The 18,589-nt window shown below is 43.4% G+C and overlaps 1 protein-coding gene across 1 annotated transcript in view; it reads left to right on the top strand.

Moving 5' to 3' along the window:
• The window catches only part of musk (muscle, skeletal, receptor tyrosine kinase), a 62,707-nt gene extending 46,550 nt beyond the window's left edge, over positions 1-16,157 (top strand). The window contains exons 17-18 of the mRNA XM_049603669.1: positions 2-285; positions 11,279-16,157. Of these exons, the coding sequence (XP_049459626.1) occupies positions 2-285; positions 11,279-11,695 (701 nt within the window). The 3' untranslated portion in view covers positions 11,696-16,157. The remainder of the gene's footprint in view (position 1; positions 286-11,278) is intronic.
• Positions 16,158-18,589: the final 2,432 nt, after the last annotated feature.

Below are 18,589 nucleotides of genomic sequence, written 5' to 3'. Positions count from 1 at the left end.
GGTGTGTGTGCAGTGGGTAAACCCATGTGTCTGATGTTCGAGTACATGGCCCACGGCGACCTCAATGAGTTCCTGCGCCGCCGATCTCCAAACCAGTCCGTCCGCACCCTCAGCCGCGCCAGCCTGTCGGGTCGCAGTTTTTCCTCTGAGCTGGAGGCGAGGATTCTCTGCTGTGCTGAGCAGCTGTCAGTCTCCAAGCAGATCGCCGCAGGGATGGCCTACCTGTCGGAGCGCAAGTTCGTCCACCGTGACCTCGCAACCCGGAACTGCCTGGTCGGTGTAGAAGCAAAAAAGTCAAGGTCTCGAGCCGTGCCAGAAAGCTCGCGACCTCGCTCTTCCCCTCCCAAACGGACTTTCTTTGTCTTCCATTAGATATCAAAAACTCAAATACTCAGAGGTCAAAAAATCACTGGAGACACGTAGAATCAGATGCAACTGAGTTTAATGTGCTCGCAGGCAACAAACACATCACAACTCAATGAGTCAAGCTCCGGAGCGAGACTGAAGTTTCTTTGTTTGCGCTCGCTCTTTTATCGTAGATTTTCTGCTGAGTCATCTCTTTCCCTTAATCCTTCCCACTTGGCTCTGATCGTAACGATATCCCACCTCTGCTGAGTCACTTTTTTCCCACCATAATGGTGTCATATTTCTGCTGAGTAATGTTTTTCCTAGATCTAAGACCGCCTCCTCTTACTAGGGTCATTCTCAGGACAAGCTGTAATTCCCCTAATTTTCCACTAGTGTTTTCTGAACCCATCCTCATGCTATTTTTAGAAATGATTCACAGTGAGTCCTAGGTACTTCTCCACCACAATGCTTAAGTGCTCAGTGAGTGTGTGTGTCATAAGAATACATGAAATATGTGTAATTTGTCAGTTGCACAGATTATATTGCTTCAACACATATCTTTTAAAGGTCAACTAAAAGGTACAGTATATGTCTTCAGTAAATCAGTACATTACACTACATTCCCCCCTTTGGGGCTACATAGTCCCATACAATAATCAACATGAATCACAAACATAACAGAGGAAAAAATATATATTCCCTCCTGTGGGACTTGAAAAGTCCCATACTACAGAACCATTATCAGTATACATCACACATAAACAGTCTCGGTAATAATTCCCATAATCTAATTGCTCTGAATGTTATTAATGTAGTGGTGTTTGGATACAAGAGTTATACTGGGTGCTCTTGCTGCCATTTTCCATTGCGCATGATTAATTACAATAACCTTCTCATATTCAGGTCGCAGTAAGCAAGGTACATAGTTATCTTTGCTGTTAATGCTGCCTAGTTACTATCCGTCGGGCTCATAGGTGGATGTGCTAGTCATCCGCAGGCGCCGGTGGGGACGCCATCTGGTCCCTCAGCATCTCGACCTCCTGTTGCAGCTCATGGTGGTTGACCAGTTGTCGCTGTAGGTCATCCCTAGCCTGGGCTCAAATGGGGGCTGGTCCTCTGGCATGGCTGGGCGCTCTTGGTAGGCCAACCCTGGATTCTGCTGCTTTGGATACAGGGATCTCCAACTGCTGGCCATGCTCTGCACCTATCTATGTGTTGGAAAGGACATTGTTTAGTTCAATTCACTTCCCTCCTTTTCCTCCTAATTGCCCGTAGGATAGATAACCTATATAATGTTAATCAGTTGATTGTTAGTATGGGTTTGGTAACAGCAAGGTTTTTCCTTAATCTATTGCCAATTATTTGGTTATTTCCTACCCTGAATCGGCTCTCCCTCTATACAACCTCGTATTCCCCTTCCAGGTTCCCCTTCATTGGCTCATATAAGTTTATACTATCAGCCATATTCTCACATACGTCCATATTGTCAGTCATGGTTTCATATAAATCGTTGTTCAATCTTTTGGGTGCATAGGATCTTACCCACAGTTTATCTAGTTTCCACAATTCGCCTTTCTCGGGGAGCTTTTCCTGCTGTTGTATCAGCATAACAAATTGTCCGTGGCCGTTCTCATGGCCCTTCTTATCAGGATCTGTACTAGGGAAGGACGCAACAAATTATCAAAGAATATAACAAGTCCAAATATTACTCCTATAGATCATAGGAGATTTTTCCAACAGAGAACTTTTCTAACCAGTCAAGAATTGATGAGGTTTTGTGTTCCAATTAGAGTGTTGTACCTGTTGGTCTCTTAATCTCGTATGTTTTCTAAAGCTTAAGTCAGGTTTCCGTCTTCGCCTGTATTCATGGGGAGGGCCTAACTCTAGAGTAGGCCTAATTTTCTGTGGCAGGCTATGCACGAGCTGTTAGTTACCTGCTTGGGAGTACTCTAACCACTGATAAAACATATTAGATCTCCCTGTGGTACTTCTAATTAGTTCGGTGTCTTGTACCGGCATATTTCTGATTCTTCTATGGGGTTTCGGTTTTAGTTTGATCCATTGCTAAGCCAGTTCTACGGGTTCTGTGTGCCAGGTGTCTACATTGGCACATTTTCATTCTTGACACCAGACTCTTGCTGTCACCATCCCTTCTACACTACATTGTGGTCCTATAGACCGGCCATGCAACCTAACATTTCCTGGACCTTCCACTAACACACCATCATAAGCATGTGACTTATAGTAAGTCAACTGCATGATCTCTCTGTAAGGTATCTTGCCTGTTTTGCGGCCATGGTCCCTAGTGCTACTGCACACTCGCCTAGTTGTGCCTGGCCTTGTCTGTCTGGTTCTGCCCCTTCACTCTGTTCTACTCCTACTAGGATGAGCAATAGGGTTAATAGTATTATTATTCCCACTTTAATTCCTCCCCCCATGTTGCCTGTGCTCTCAACCTTTCCCTGTGCTGGTCTATTGGGGCTGTTCCCTGGGCTGTTCCTTCTCTGTTTTCTGAGTCTCCTGAGTCTGTTCTGCTTCTGTCTGAGTCTCCTGGGTCTGCGTCTAACCCTTCTATGCTTCTGACCTCGCCTTTTTCTGAGCTGCTGCTTTCTTCTCCCTGCTCTCTTCATGCCTCTCCTCTCTCTCCTCTCTCTGTTCTCTCTGCGCTTGGACCCTCATCATCAGCCCTGCGGCTACCAGGTGGCGACTCATGAGGTTCATCATCAGCCACTGAGGATGGGGTGTTTTCCTCTGAGGTGCTCTCTGTCGACACCCTCTTTGGGTTGTTAGCTCTGCAGCAGTGGTTAAGATGGAACCAAACATCCTTACCTTCAACTTTCAAGGCAGTTGGTGTAGCTAATATGACCTTGTATGGACCTTTTCTGCGTGGCTGGTCCCACTTCCTTTCGAACACCTTGACGTACACCCACTCTCCAGGAAGTATGTGTTGAAGGTCTTCTGGGATTTCGACCCTTCTGTCCTCGGTGGTGCCTTTCACCTGCTGGAAGATAGCCCTATGGATACGGGTTAGACTTCGTAAATAGTCAAACATTTCATTTTGCAGTTGCTCCAATGGGGGCCCTTCAGGGACCCCTCAAATATGGTATTGGCATGTGTGAACCCGTAAGCATTTCATGCAGTGTTAGATGCGTGATTCTGCTAGCTTGTGAGCGCATTGACATTAGTGCAAGCGGTAAAGCATCCACCCAGTTAAGCTTGTCCCCACTGTCTACTACTATTTTTGCTATTTTTGTTTTCAGAATCCCATTTGCTCTTTTACTGCCCCTGTGATTCAGGGTAGTAGACACAGCCGAACTTTTGTTTGATGCCTAGTTGCTTCAGTGTTTCTTGTATTACATTAGATACAAAGTGTTTTCCGTTATCTGATGATATGGTATCCGCATCCCAAATCTCAGGAAGACTTCTCGGCAGGGAATTTTGCAAGTGTTCTATGATCTGATCGGCTGTAGCTGTTGCTTCTACCCATCAGCTGTATCCATATGACCACCAAGACGTATCTCATTTTTCTTACTCTGGATTGTGCTCCCATGTCTATGTAGTCTAACGTGAGGTGTCTGAAAGGACCGTCTGGAGGTGGTATGTGCGCCAGTGGGGCTGTAAAAACTCTCCTGATGTTGTATCTTGCGCAGATCTCACATTCGCCTAGTACTCTATCTACCGTGGCTGCCATGAATGGTGACCACCATGTTGCTTGCAATTTCCGTGAGGATCTCCCCCCTTGCGCAATGGTCATTACCATGCACCCAAATTATAGCATGTCGCAGCAACAAGGTTGGTAGTACAAAATTGCCATGACTGTCTCGCCAGAGACCATTTGTTGGCCCCCGTGCTTGTGTTCTGATAGCGCCACGCTTGATCCACAGTCGTTTTTCATCTTCAATAAATCTGTTTTTCCCGGCTAAAACAGAAGGCATGGTAGTGAGGGTTTCACAATCTTGGATGGTTAACATGGGTGCCATTACTGCACCCATTGCTGCCTGTTTGGCTGCTATCTTGCTAGCTATCAGCTAGGTTATTATCTCTGGCTACCAATGAATCAGTCTTTTGGTGGGCTGGACATCTGATTATAGCTAGGGCTTTGGGGAGGAGCACAGCCTCCCACAAGTCAACAATGGCCTCCTCATGTGTAGCTGGGGTGCCGTCTGCTCCACGAAACCCTCTCTGTTTCCAAATGTTTGCGTGGATGTGGCACACTCCATATGCATATGCTGAATCTGTATATGCATTCAGTGACTTTCCCTTTGCGAATCTATATGCTGCTGTTAGAGCTTTTATCTCTGCAAGCTGGGCGGAGCAGGACTGAGCAAATTGATTATGACATGATCGCACAGTCACAAAATTCTGATCGTTATTGAGCTGTACAATTCCATAACCTGCATGACTACCTGTGGCGTCCTGAAAACAGGAGCCATCAACGAGCAATGTGAGGTCAGTTAAAATGGGCTGATTATGTAAATCTTTGCAGTGTGCATAAGAGTGTGCATAAATTTGTCTGTGCCATGAAGACCGTGTGGTGTACCTTCTATGGGTAGAACCATTTTGGTGGCTGGATTAATGATGGTACAACGTTGAATGTCGAGCTCAGGAGTGGACAGGATATACCTCATATCCTGTGCGTCTGGCCTGTGTCAAAACGAATCTGGGACTTGTCAGCAGGGCCAAAGCTGGTGAGAGGTGTACAAAGTTACAGGATGTCCCATTGTTAACGAGGATGCTTTTTGAAATGCAAAGACAGCTGCGGCTAGCCCCTGATAACAGGAGGCAAACCGGCCTCTATTTTATCGAGCTTAGTGCTATAATATGCTAGTGGTTATTTACCTGTGGGTGTGTCTTGCATTGGGACGACAGCGCAAACCCAGATTTCTCTGCTACGTAGAGATAAAGAGGTTTGGAGTAGTTAGGAGTGCCTAACGCTGGAGCGGACTGCATGTCTATTTTTAAGGCTTGGAACGCACCTTCTGCTTCCTCCGTCCAGGACAGCTGTGCTGTGTTGTTTGTCTGTCCTGCTGCTCTTACTAAAGCTCTGAGTGGAGCAGTTTTATAGCATAGTCACAAATCCATGGCCGACTGTTTCCTGTCATGCTGAGAAAAGACAGCATTTGGCCCACCGTCTGCGGTTGAGAAGCCTTACTTACTGCCTCTATCTGAGATGGGGCAATGCACTTTATCCCCACTCAACTGTCTGCCCAAGTACTCTACAGACTGCTGGCAGAACTGCAATTTGTCTTTACTAACCTTGTGTCCCCCCTCTGCTAATGCTATGAGCACTGCAATGGAATCTTTTGACATTATTCTTTTGAAGGGCAACAGACAAGCAAATCATCTGCATACTGTAATACAGTGCTTGGCACGTTCAAATTAGCTAGGTCATAATGCTGACATTCATAAGTGAACGCAAACAAATATTGAGAGTCTGGGTGTAGCGGTACACTGAAAAGAAACAAAACATAAATAAATGACTGTATACCACTGTGTGTCGGGTGGTCTGAAAGCAACGTGTGTGAATCTGGCATATGTGGCGTCTCTGTTTCCACCACTGCATTAGCTACTATTCTGAAGAAGTTGGTTTCTTGATTGGAAAAATGAGCATTTTGCACGGACTTCTAGTTTTGACCAGAACTCCAGCCTTTACCAAGCCTTCAATTGTGGGTTGGATACCGTCACTGGCATGCTACTGGAGAGGATACTGCCTCTGGTATGATAGGTTATTATGTGGTTTTAGTGTGATGCGAACAGGTTGCGCTGATCTTATCCTACATCAGTTTTATGTGCTGTCCATAGATGTGGTGGAACTTTACTCAACAATTGTGCGTGTTCTTCTGTGACTGCTGTCTGTGTGGGAGTAGTACCATCTACATGTACCTTGTCTGCGACTGTTTCATCACCTGTCTTAGTTGAGATTCTGATGTATTGTTTGTCATCTGAAATGTGGATGTATTTGTTCTTGGTGGGTAACCACTCTCGCACCTGCAGTGCACGACGGACCATTGGGCCCAGATGATGAGACTCATAACTTTCTGCTATCATCAATGTAACGTGTGGTGCAGAATTTGGCACCTGTGACCATCCTGCTAATTCTTCTGGGAGGCAGATGGCTGCCGCCACACCTTGAGGTACTGAATACATGTCTTCACTAATGATCAGGCATGGTTTTTATTTTCTTTTTTATTTTATTTTTATTTATTTATTTATTTATTTATTTATTTATTTATTTTTTGCACTGTGTCCCTGCATTCTTTACAATGTACATGAGTCTGGTCCGCGTCATACATGAGCGTGCAATGCAGTGGCAGATTGGGAGTATGTGTTGTATCAAAATGTAACCTGACCCATGGTTCCCACTGAGTCCATGTCTGTTTGAGGTGAGACTCTTCTGATGTCAGTTGGAGCCAGTAGACCTGACGCCTGTGATGTCTCTGTGGTGTTCCCGGGCAGCTGTGGCATCATGCTTTGTGGGGGGTTGTCAGAGAAGTCTAAATATAGTCCATCTTAAGTACTCATGATCTTAGTTTTGAGAGGGCACAATATATCTCTGCCTAGAAGGTTCACTGGCGTATGAGTTGAGTAGAGTAGGGGTGCAAAGATGACTTTACCAGTGATGAGCATTGAAACAGGCTCTGTCATTGGTATGACTTGTGATTTCCCAGAGAAGCCTATGGTCTTGATGGATGACTTAGAGAGGGGGTGTATAGAGTCTTTTTTTTTTTTTTTGTGTTTCCATATGTAGCCCCTGTGTCCACCATACAGGAATATGCTTGTTCGTGGATGACAACAGGTATAGTTGGTTCGTTGTGTGGCTGTAATGAAATGACTGGTGACATTACTTCCCCTTCAGGCTTCTCCGGGCAACCCTATCATGGGCACCCTGTCTCGTTTTCAGCCAGTTTTCTGCTGGACCTTCCCATGGGTTGACCGGACACTCCCTTGCGTCGGGGGCCGGGCTGGTAACAACCCCAGCACAGCTTGTTAGGCGCTGCAGGATTCACTCCTGGAAATCCTGTATTCATTTCCTGGGAGCCTGATTGCTGATAGGTGCGGCTCGCTGATAGGTTTGCCGTTGTGGTGGCTGGGGTCCTGGAGGAAGGTTCGGTCCCCTTCTCCATCCTCCTCAGCCTGCTGGTCCTCCCTAGGTTCGCCTCGACCCTGCCCCTTCGGGCCTCTGGCTATCGTTGTTTCCACCTGCTCATTGTGGATAACAGTAGTGGTAATGTGAGGCATTGCATTGTCAGTGTTCTGCGTGTGGGGGCGTCTTCTTTCATCTGCTCTCGGTCTTTGTATCCCTGGCCAAGGTCACTGTGAACCTTCCCTCCACTTGGCCTTCCATTGTTGTTTGCTCTTGCCTCCCCTACTGAGCGTAGTGGGTATTGTGCCGTCTCTGATGGTGATATGTCTTGTGGATATGGTGGTGGTGATGCTGGCAGGGGTGGGGCTGTGGGTGTCACATCCGTCGGTGCCTGGGGGTCCTGTGTGTCCTTGCTGCGCTCTGCTTGCACCATTTGCGGTGGTTGTGAGTCCTGTGGGTCCTGTGGATGCTTACAGTACTCTACTTGCACCATTTGCTTCCTACCCCTGTCTAAACCACCCCAATACCTCCCTTTTTTTTATTTTAACCCTTTTGTTCTTTTTCTTATAACTCGCCTTAGTGTCTTTTGCCTCAGTGTGTCTTAGTTCTGTATCCACCTTGTCGCAACATGCCAGGTTGAAGGTTCCATCTTTAGGCCAACGATTTTTCTTTTTCTTTGTCCTATTTTTAGATGTTCTTTTGTGCCATTTAGTCACACAGCGTTGGATTCAGTTTCTCCTACCTGGGTGTTATGTCATCACTATCTCTATAGGTGTCAGAAACCCTTTTCCATCTGTCCTTGGTTGGCTCCCATGAAGCCTTGTTTAACTTTACTCACTCTGGGAATTTTGTGGTTGCTCGTCTGTTTCTTTTGTATGTATCAGTGCTAGTAATTTCCCTACTGTGAAGGCAGTTTTGTATTATTTTTCTTCAGAGGTTATGTTCTAATTTATGTGACCAATCTCCTCCCAAATTAGCTTTTCTAGGCACGACAACAATCTGCAATCTTGGATTAAATTCCACTCTGTTCTCTAAATCTTGAAATATTACCTGGTTCAGAGGAAGTGAAGCTACAGGTCTGTTTTATAACCATCACACAAATATTGCAGCAGTGGATCTAAAGAGCGGGAGTCCACAAATTATTTAAAATCGTCTCCACTGTATACCTGAAATTCGCCTTCACTTGTTTCAGTTGGTAAATTTATTAACTATCCAAAGTTTTAGCAAATGTCTTGCTCGTCTTGCCACTGCTTCTCACCCTCGTTGTCTATGTAGGTTCTTTCTAACCCGAAATGTGTTCTTTATGCCTCTGGTATCTACTATGCCATCAGTCACACAATGTTGCTCAGCCCAATTTTCATCACTACTGCTGTCACCTTCTTCCACCCAGCTCTTAACAGCTTGATCTCAACTTCTTTTTCCTTTATTTTATTACTTATTTTATTTATTATAAAACTATACTTATAACTTATTTTATTTATAATTTTATTACTTATTCTATTTATTTATGAAACTATACTTATAACTTATTTTATTTATCTATAAGATTAAATTAAAGTAACAGATATTTATTTTTTATTCTCCCCTTAACAGCCAACCAGTTTGTATGGAGTTCACCCGAGCAACTGGTTCAATCAGTGAAACGTGGACTTTTCGTTGGCACCGTTAGGTTTCCAGTCCCCAGACAATTTGTTGACACCGTTAGGTTACCCTTGTCTGGTTTTGTTTCACTGAGACACTGTTAATAACTACCTCATGTAACAAAACTTTGAAACAAATCACGTAAAACAAACACAGATACCAGATTATGATAAAACATTCAGGCCCCAAAATGTCTTTTTCTTTTCTTTGTAATGACCTTTAACCCAATAGGTCAGAACCAAAATATCAAATTTTAACAAAGCTTTGCTTTTTGCATAAGCCCACTTCTGTTGGCTGTGTTCCTCACTCTGCTGGCTGCATTCCTCACCCTCCCTTTGTACTATCTGTTAAGTCAGTCTCCCAATGATTTGTCAGTCTTTTTACAGTTACATTTTATTTAACACTTAACTGTATTTACAACACTTTATACAACGCTTCATGCATTACTTTGAATAGATTATATTGTGTTTACTACAACTTACTTCTAGATATACTACAATATATGTACAAGAACTTTATAGCTTACAGTTAGATTTTTACAATTTTTACACTTTTGATCGATCTGTTTAACTTTTTTGACTTATTTTTTGTCTTTTTTCTCGGTTTCTCTGGTTGCTACGTTATCAGCTATCTGTCCGTTCAGACCTGTTCTGTCTACGGTGACTCCCCTCCTTTTGGCTGGGAGGTCACTTTCCTCAAAACAGCGGTATCCACAGAAGCTTTTAGGCCTTTAATCTCTTTAGAGTAAATCGCCTATGCAGACCTGATGTCTCCCCTAGACACACCCACTCAGGGTGTACTAGGCAAGCCAACAGCGGTATCCGCGAATTTACTACCAGCACTCCGCCCGCGCAGCCTGCCGGCTGGCATCAACACCCCCGCCCCTACAGGCTCAAGGAGTGTTGGCAAGTTCAGGCAGCGGTATCCACGTATGTGCTTTTGAGTACTCTTTTCTTCTCTTATTGTACTTTAAATACTCTTAATACTTTAAATACTTTACTCTTACTACATTCCTCACTACATTTGTTACCGTACATTCAGCACACACACATTCACTCTTTCTTTTGCCTGCTTGGTTTCTCTAGCTCACTCCCCCACATTCCACACACACATACACACACTCACTCACTCACTCCCACATTCACTCTCCATGTTTATCTCTCTAACTTCCACACACACACACACACACACACACACACACACACACACACACACACTGTGTTGCACTAGATTCAGTCGTCTCCAGCAATATATCAGCTATGTTCCAATGTTGTGTTATTAGTTAGTAATTTTTACATCACATTTTAGGTTCTTTTAGGAGAGGAATTTGTCAAATACCTCCGACCTGAGTGGCCCCCAACTGCACCTCAGACGCACCCGGTTTAGGCAGAAAAAAGGCTCTGCTTACCTCATCTGGTGGCCACCTGTACGTCTGATGTGCAGCCAAGCGCCCCCGATCTTAGGATCTGACCTCCTCGTCCTCCTACGCTGGCTCGCCAAATTATGTAGAAGCAAAAAAGTCAAGGTCTCGAGCCGTGCCAGAAAGCTCGCGACCTCGCTCTTCCCCTCCCAAACGGACTTTCTTTGTCTTCCATTAGATATCAAAACCTCAAATACTCAGAGGTCAAAAAATCACTGGAGACACGTAGAATCAGATGCAACTGAGTTTAATGTGCTCGCAGGCAACAAACACATCACAACTCAATGAGTCAAGCTCCGGAGCGAGACTGAAGTTTCTTTGTTTGCGCTCGCTCTTTTATCGTAGAATTTCTGCTGAGTCATCTCTTTCCCTTAATCCTTCCCACTTGGCTCTGATCGTAACGATATCCCACCTCTGCTGAGTCACTTTTTTCCCACCATAATGGTGTCATATTTCTGCTGAGTAATGTTTTTCCTAGATCTAAGACCGCCTCCTCTTACTAGGGTCATTCTCAGGACAAGCTGTAATTCCCCTAATTTTCCACTAGTGTTTTCTGAACCCATCCTCATGCTATTTTTAGAAATGATTCACAGTGAGTCCTAGGTACTTCTCCACCACAATGCTTAAGTGCTCAGTGAGTGTGTGTGTCATAAGAATACATGAAATATGTGTAATTTGTCAGTTGCACAGATTATATTGCTTCAACACATATCTTTTAAAGGTCAACTAAAAGGTACAGTATATGTCTTCAGTAAATCAGTACATTACACTACATCGGGGAGGAGATGGTGGTGAAGATCGCAGACTTCGGCCTCTCCAGAAACATCTACTCAGCCGATTACTACAAAGCCAACGAGAACGACGCCATCCCCATTCGCTGGATGCCCCCAGAGTCCATTTTCTATAACCGCTACACCACTGAATCGGACGTGTGGGCGTATGGCGTGGTGTTGTGGGAGATTTTCTCCCACGGGATGCAGCCGTACTACGGTATGGGTCACGAGGAGGTTATTTACTATGTGAGGGATGGTCAGATCCTCTCCTGTCCTGAGAACTGTCCTCTGGAACTGTACAATCTGATGAGGCTTTGTTGGAGCACACACCCATCAGATAGGCCCAGCTTCAGTAGTATACATCGGATACTGGAGCGGATGCATCAAAGCACGCTAAGCACAAATGCTGAAACTGAGGCTGACTGCTAAACTGGGAACTTTTACAAAGAAATGTTTGTCCCTGTGCAAAAACAAAACCCACTGACTTCTGCCATGTTTTAGTAATGTTCACATTGCTTACTTATTTAGTTAAGGAATTGTTTTTAAAGGGACAGTTTGCCTCAAATTCAGAAATACATATTGTTCCTCTTACCTGTAGTGCTGTTTATCAGTCTAGATTGTTTTGGTGGAGAAATCGAACATAGAGCTGTCCACCTTGTCTCCAATATAATGGAACTAGATGGCACTCAGCTGCATCCTGTGTGGTGATGTGGTTGGCGGGTGCAGTTTGGTAGAAAGAAAACAGTTCCTACATGAAACTGCTCACATCAAGATCTGTGGATCATCTTAAGTACGATACGATATTTGCCGATATGACAAAGTCTGCCACGATATGATTTTGATGTGATTGAAGGGCCTGCGGTCGATATGAGACGATAATGTATGCCTAAATAACACAGTCAGTTAGAGAAGAAGCTGCCACCCCTTTCTGTCAGAAAGTCTTGTATGGAAGAAATCCTTTCATTTTAATGCAAACCATCATCTTTTTCCTAAAATTTCAGGGCTTACCGGGCTTAAAATCCCAAAGGCAAACTTCTCCTAACATAAAACATGGATTTACAACAACATCATTTAACAAAAGTATCAAATGCAGTTCATTTATAGCTGTTTAGGTTCATTTGCTCAAGCATGTTAACACTGCATAAATTAGCCTAGCAGCTAGCAGACTTTTTTCCCTCTACTCACAGCTCACTGTCGGTAAAAGTCACTGCATCTCCCGACAGAGCAGCACGGTTGAATTTTAACCTGTACGCATGGATTTTTTAGCCGAACATTCTACATAGTGAGACGTTAGCGGACTGAGATGCCCGGCAAAGTGGGTAACATTATGTCGTGTTTAATCTCTTAACAGCATTGTTTACATACACCATGTGCTTTGTCTGTTGAGTTGTAGTTTTACCAAAATCTTAAATATTTCCACTCTACTGATTTATTCCCGAGTAAATATTGTTATCTTTATCGTCTCTCTCGGCTGCTTGCCATCTGCCTGCAGCTGTTTGATGGTGACATAGACTTTCAAAATAAAAGCGTATAGTTCTCAAGGTTCTCATTTTGCATCGATGATCATTGAATCGATATATCGATCCAGATCCGAAGGGTCATTACGTGGTTACTACCTCCACTGTCTGCTCAAAGGCGAGACAAGTCTGTCCTTCATCCCCCTGTTCTGTGAATGTACCTTTTTTTTTTTTTAAAGATTATTGTTTCGGGCTTTTTTGCCTTCACTGTACAGGATAGAGTGAAATGAGGTGAGAGAGAGAGCTGGGGGGTGACATGCAGAAATGGTCGGAAGCCAGAGTTGAACCTGTGACCTTTATACAGGGGCACCGGCACCAGAGTTGAACCTGTGCCTTTATACATGGGGCACCGGCACTATCTACTACGCTACGGACGCCCCGTGAATGTACCTTTTCTACAAAACAGATAGGCTTGATAACAGCATGAAATTCCCGCTTTTAAGAGGCAGTGTAAAAGAGGCAAATGCTCACGAGTAGAAACACGCTTCCTTCTGCACACTCCTACGGTTGGCAGTTGTAGCTCAGTATAAAGCAAATAGTTCCTTCATGAAACTGCTCACAACAAGGTCTTTGGATCCTCTTGAGTAACTGGGTCATGATTTCTGGAAAGAGACATTGATGTTGAATTTTTCAAATATCTAATTCCATTGTATTTGAGAGAAGGCAGACATCTCCACGGCTGATATCTCCAACACTTGGTAACTCACATCAAAACCATCTAGACTGAAAAATAGCTCTACAGGTAAGAGGAAAAATATGTATTTTTGGTTTTGGGGTGAACTGTCCCTTTAAGGAACATTGTAGTGTTTTCAGACTAGCCTCTATGGTCACTTCTGATCATTTACCAGCACATATCCATCAGACAGCTCTGCTTTATTAATGAGATATATTAAATGCATGTATAGACAGACTGTAAACTTGACCCCTGACCCTAGAGCCTTAACCTTTGAAGACTTGAAGCCACGCAGATACACCCGTTACGCTTCATCCACTGCATGTAATTTACCTTTTCTTCATTTTGAGCTGTTAACCTGCTACAGACGGTCTGACTATTAAACCTTATGGTAGGAAAGAGAATGGGAAACGACAGTAAACGCTTCATAGTGAACGCCTTTCTTGTCACCTCTAGCAAATTCCACAGTGGCACACAATCACTTTAAACCGTTGCTGTTGATTGTTTTTATAGTTAAAGTTGCTATTCCACTTTTGGGCATTCTTGTTTTACTGTTTTTTTTGGTCGTTATGTTGTTGATCTTTGTCTTCCTTTGTTAATTTTACCTTATGACGGTGTTTGACACACAGAGTTTGAAATAAGGAGTAAATTATTGAAGCATTGGTAAAATTAGTTTGAAGTTTATTAATGAATTCCTCCAACTTGCGTCATCATCGGCCATAAGTCTCACACTGAAGCACAGACGCAGATTTGCTTAATTATATTTTTGCAGAAACTCATTAACTAATGGCTTAAAATAGACTCTTGCGTAAATGAAGAATGGGCAAAATGTTCCTGATGTTCAAAAATACCCTCGTTCTGAGGGAGTAAATCTTTTATTACTTCTCACAAAGATAGAAACTCTCTCTTGCAGATCAATCTCTGCTCTCTGGTCTCATTTCAGCCGAGTTAAATCGAATTAGAGTCACATTATTACACAATCTTGGCACAGTATTACCAACGTGTCTTGTGTCAACAGCGTTCTTTGAAAGCAGTTTTTTTAGTGTGCTCATTTATTTAAAAGATTAATATCAAATGACAGAAAAATGTTTGTCTTGTCAGCTGGAGATGCTTTTCAGACAAATGACATGTTTTATTTATTTCTTAAATGTGGTGTGATGTTATGTTTTTGTTATTTGTTCTATAACTAGGAGGCCTCCGCCAAGGACAATTGCCCTATTTCTCAATGTTAATGACAGCGACAAATAATTTGTGACTCTGAGCCGCTCCAGCATTCAATGGGTGGCTCGTGCTACACCCTTCCACCAAGTTTCACAAAAATCCGGCCAGTAGTTTTTCTAAGATCCTGCTGACACACAAACAAGCCTCCTTGGCAGGGGGGTAATGATGCTGGTTTGTAAAGTATTATATTTTTATTGCTTGCAAATAAACTTAATATTTAAACACAATACCAGTCATTATTTCGCCCCTGTGGTGATGAAAATATGCCCCTCTGCAAACTAAACAAACAGCTGCATGGAAATAATGTGATTTAAATTTGGTCACAGTGCTTTTTGACGTAGCTGTAGACAAGAAGATGTGAGATATCTTAAGTTCTCTGGAGCAAAGTGCTGGACACATGGATGGACAGCGGCACCATGCTCAGGCCCTGCTTTAATCGTGCCAACACAGGCCCTCTTGTTCTCAGCATAAGTGACTTGGTGCACCTCACTGAAAATAAATGGAAGGCGGTGGCCCCACCTAGGCTGCTGTATCCACTGTGGCTTTATGGTAAGAGTGTGGAACAGCTGTAAAATAAACCCTCATCCACAGACATACCCACAGCAAATGGCACATGCCCTGAAACTTCCTCGGTATTATTTGAAAGCCAGTTGTTTGACAAAGAGTGGGGCTGAGGCGTGAACAGAGACAGGAAGAATCAGTCAAGATAATGGAGAACTGACCATATTTATTTATTGATTTCAAAATGGAAAATGGTGGTTTGTTGTAACTGGAATGACAGAGGGTGAGCAGAGTTGTACATTTCTTTTTCTCCGACCCTGAACTTGTCTCTTTCTCTCTGTTTATTTAATCACGAGCCTCCCCTAACGTGTTCCATAACAGCCCCCCACTCCACCCACAGACACAAAGTGCTTCACCATGTGCGTGCTGCAGTTTTACAACTCACCACTAGAGGGATCAGAGAGAGGAAGTGAAGCAGACAGATTTGCCATAAGGTGCTATGTGAGTCATTTTTACAGTGAATTTCTGCATGCATCGCTGAGATCATTGTATAAGTCTGTGAATGTGTGTGTGTGTGTGTGTGTGTGTTTGTTTCCCAGTGTGTGTGTATGTGAGTTTTATGAAGGAAGTCCACTCATGCATGTGTGTGTGTGTGTGTGTGTGTGTGTGTGTGTGTGTGTTTGGGATGCCCAGTGTAAACTGTTTAAAGTAGGCAGCATGAGTTTGGCCTTGGACGGGTCATCCCTCTTCTCCTTGATCTAAACTGTGGATTAGCCTGTCTCACTCCCACTTCCTCTTGTGTTCCTCTCCTCACTTCTTTCCTACTTATTTCTCTGTCTTTATCATAATTACTAATTTATTCCTTTCTTTTCCTCGCAGACTACGCGTACAAGCACAAAATACTCCAGTTTTTTCCCCTTACTTCAAAAGAGACAATATCCGTTCTAAGCTGTTTGTGTGACTAATGAAAATTAATACTTCAATATTCTGAGTCCTTTTTACTAACTCGAGGTGGCTACACATTTTGACAAATAAAGGCCTGTCTCAATTAGAGGTCTGGTCTGGTTGCCAAGCAGTTATTTATTTTTTATTTTTTTTATACAAGTTCTTGGTTGTTGACTACCTCAAATTATGTGTCCATTCCTTGAGTACCCTGTAAGTTATTCATAGACCTTTAGTCTGTAATCATCCTCAGATCCAGAGAATCAAGAGTTTTACAGCGATCAGTCGCATTTTAGCCATTTTTAAGCATTTTTCTGTTGTTATAGTGCCACCCAGTTGCCAATTAGAGTTAAATTTCTCCAGTCACCTTGAGGCGTCCTGTTCTACATATCTACCAAGTTTAGTAAAAATCCATATGGCGGTTAGGCCTAGATAAGAAATGAGCTCTCTAACGCCCCCATTTTGTTTGATGGGGTCAATAATGGAGGGGTCCCCTCAGATTATGTGTGGTCATATGCCTACAAAGTTGCGTGGTGATGGGTGAAACCCTTGAGATGTTATACACCTTTATGTGATGAGCCACGCCCTCCGCAATATTCATTGCCTTATAGAAGCTCAGTTTGAGTAAGTTTTCCAACTTTTGCCAAGAGGGAACTTTAGATATTGGTCCCTAGATTATGTTCAACCAGTTTCATGCAGATCGCTCAAACTTCCTAGCCTGGAAATCCAGACCGAAATCTAAAAAGATTTAGGGTCTGGCTATGAGTAATGCAAATGGCCAAACTCGAGGTCAAGAGATCAATTTTAAGTGGTTTTCAAAAAATTCAAAATGGCAGAAAATCTATAAAACCTGAAGTTATGGGTTCTTGAGGCAAATGTGTTCCTCATGAGGAGAGGCATCTCTGTGCAAAGTTTCATGTCTCTATGACATACGGGGCATGAGATATGCCCATTCAAAGTTTGCAATTTCAATCGGTTGCTATAGCGCCCCCCTTTGGCCAATTGATGTAATATTGCTTCATTGGCATCCTCCCATGACCCTCTACCACTGTGCCAAATTTCACATGGATTGACCAAGTCAGTGAGGAGAAAAATGTGGAACAGATACACACACACAGAGTTTTCGTCATTATATAGTAAGATATAGTAAGATATCCAACATGTCTCGATCAGAAAATGCTACATTTGGAATAAGAGCTAATACAGAATATAAAATGGAATATGGTGTTTGCATGACTCCTATCAAAGTTGGAAAATTGTCGTCCTTGGAATAACATTGGAATATTAGTTCCCTCAATTTGTGAATGAAAACTGAGGGTACAAGCTCCTTCTTCCTCCTTCCTTCTTCCTCCTTCACTCATGAGCTGATTAATGTGCAGACATATGTAACAGCTGTGAGGTGTGCACAAGCATTGTTTGCTGTGGTAGTTGCTCTTTTTTAGGGGCGCTGTCAATAGGTGCAGCCAAATTTGAAAGTGTATGACTTCGGTGGCAGCACAGTGGTGCAGTGATTATTGTCACCTCACAGCAAGAGGGTTCCTGGTTAAAACCTAGGGTGGGGGGTTTGTACGCTCTCCCTGTGTCAGCATGGGTATTTTCTGAGTACTCCAGCTTCCTCCTACAATCGGCCCTGTGATAGTATGGCGACCTGTCCAAGGTGTACCCCGCCCCTCGCTTAATGTCAGCTGGGATAGGCTCCAGCCCCTGCACGACCCCTAACAGGATAAGCAGCTACGGAAAATGAATGAATGACTTTGGTGCCCACTGTGATTTTCCAGGTTCCTCCATTCCCTCGAGGGTCAGTAATGTCAAGATGGTTTGGAACAGTAAGTTTTCCATGTCAAAGACTTCGCTCTATGAGTGGGTCCATTAAAGCAGCCAATCTGTTATGTTAGATGTGTGCAAGACGAAAGACTGAAGCGACAAAACCGGAAGTTTTTTAGTTTTGTGGTTCAGTCTTCACTCATTCAGCCTGTCTTTCCTCATCATCTCCTGCCCTTGCTGTTTTTGTTCCATCTCCCTCTGTCTTTTCTTCCTTCTCTCTCCATCACCACTGTTTCCTTTCTTATCTGTAGTTTCAGTCAGTTCCTTCTCCCTGTTTCCAGTTGCTCCATCTCTGAAAGGTTTTAGCTAACATGTATCAAAAAGCCAGCTGCAGATACTGGGAAGGAACACTCATTCACAGTATTTAGCTGACTGTCTCTTTTCCAAACATGAGGTTTATCTGAATGGACTCTCTACCCTTCCTGCCAACTTCAGCCAAGCAGCTCTTAATGTTTGAGATTTATACTGCCATGAAGAATCACTTCCTGTTTTGTCATGATAATCTCCTTTGGCTCCGTTCACCTTTGCAGCAAAGAAATTTGACGAGGCTTCAAAAGGAGGCTGGATGTGATTCATGCATTGAAATTTTCTGAAAGTTTCAACAGAAACACAGCGATTCCAGACTGTTTTGGTGTGTTAGCAGCT

This window comes from Epinephelus fuscoguttatus, linkage group LG18 (assembly GCF_011397635.1).
Source record: "Epinephelus fuscoguttatus linkage group LG18, E.fuscoguttatus.final_Chr_v1".
Classification (NCBI taxonomy): Eukaryota; Metazoa; Chordata; class Actinopteri; order Perciformes; family Serranidae; genus Epinephelus; species Epinephelus fuscoguttatus.
This window is presented reverse-complemented; position numbering and strand designations above follow the sequence as displayed.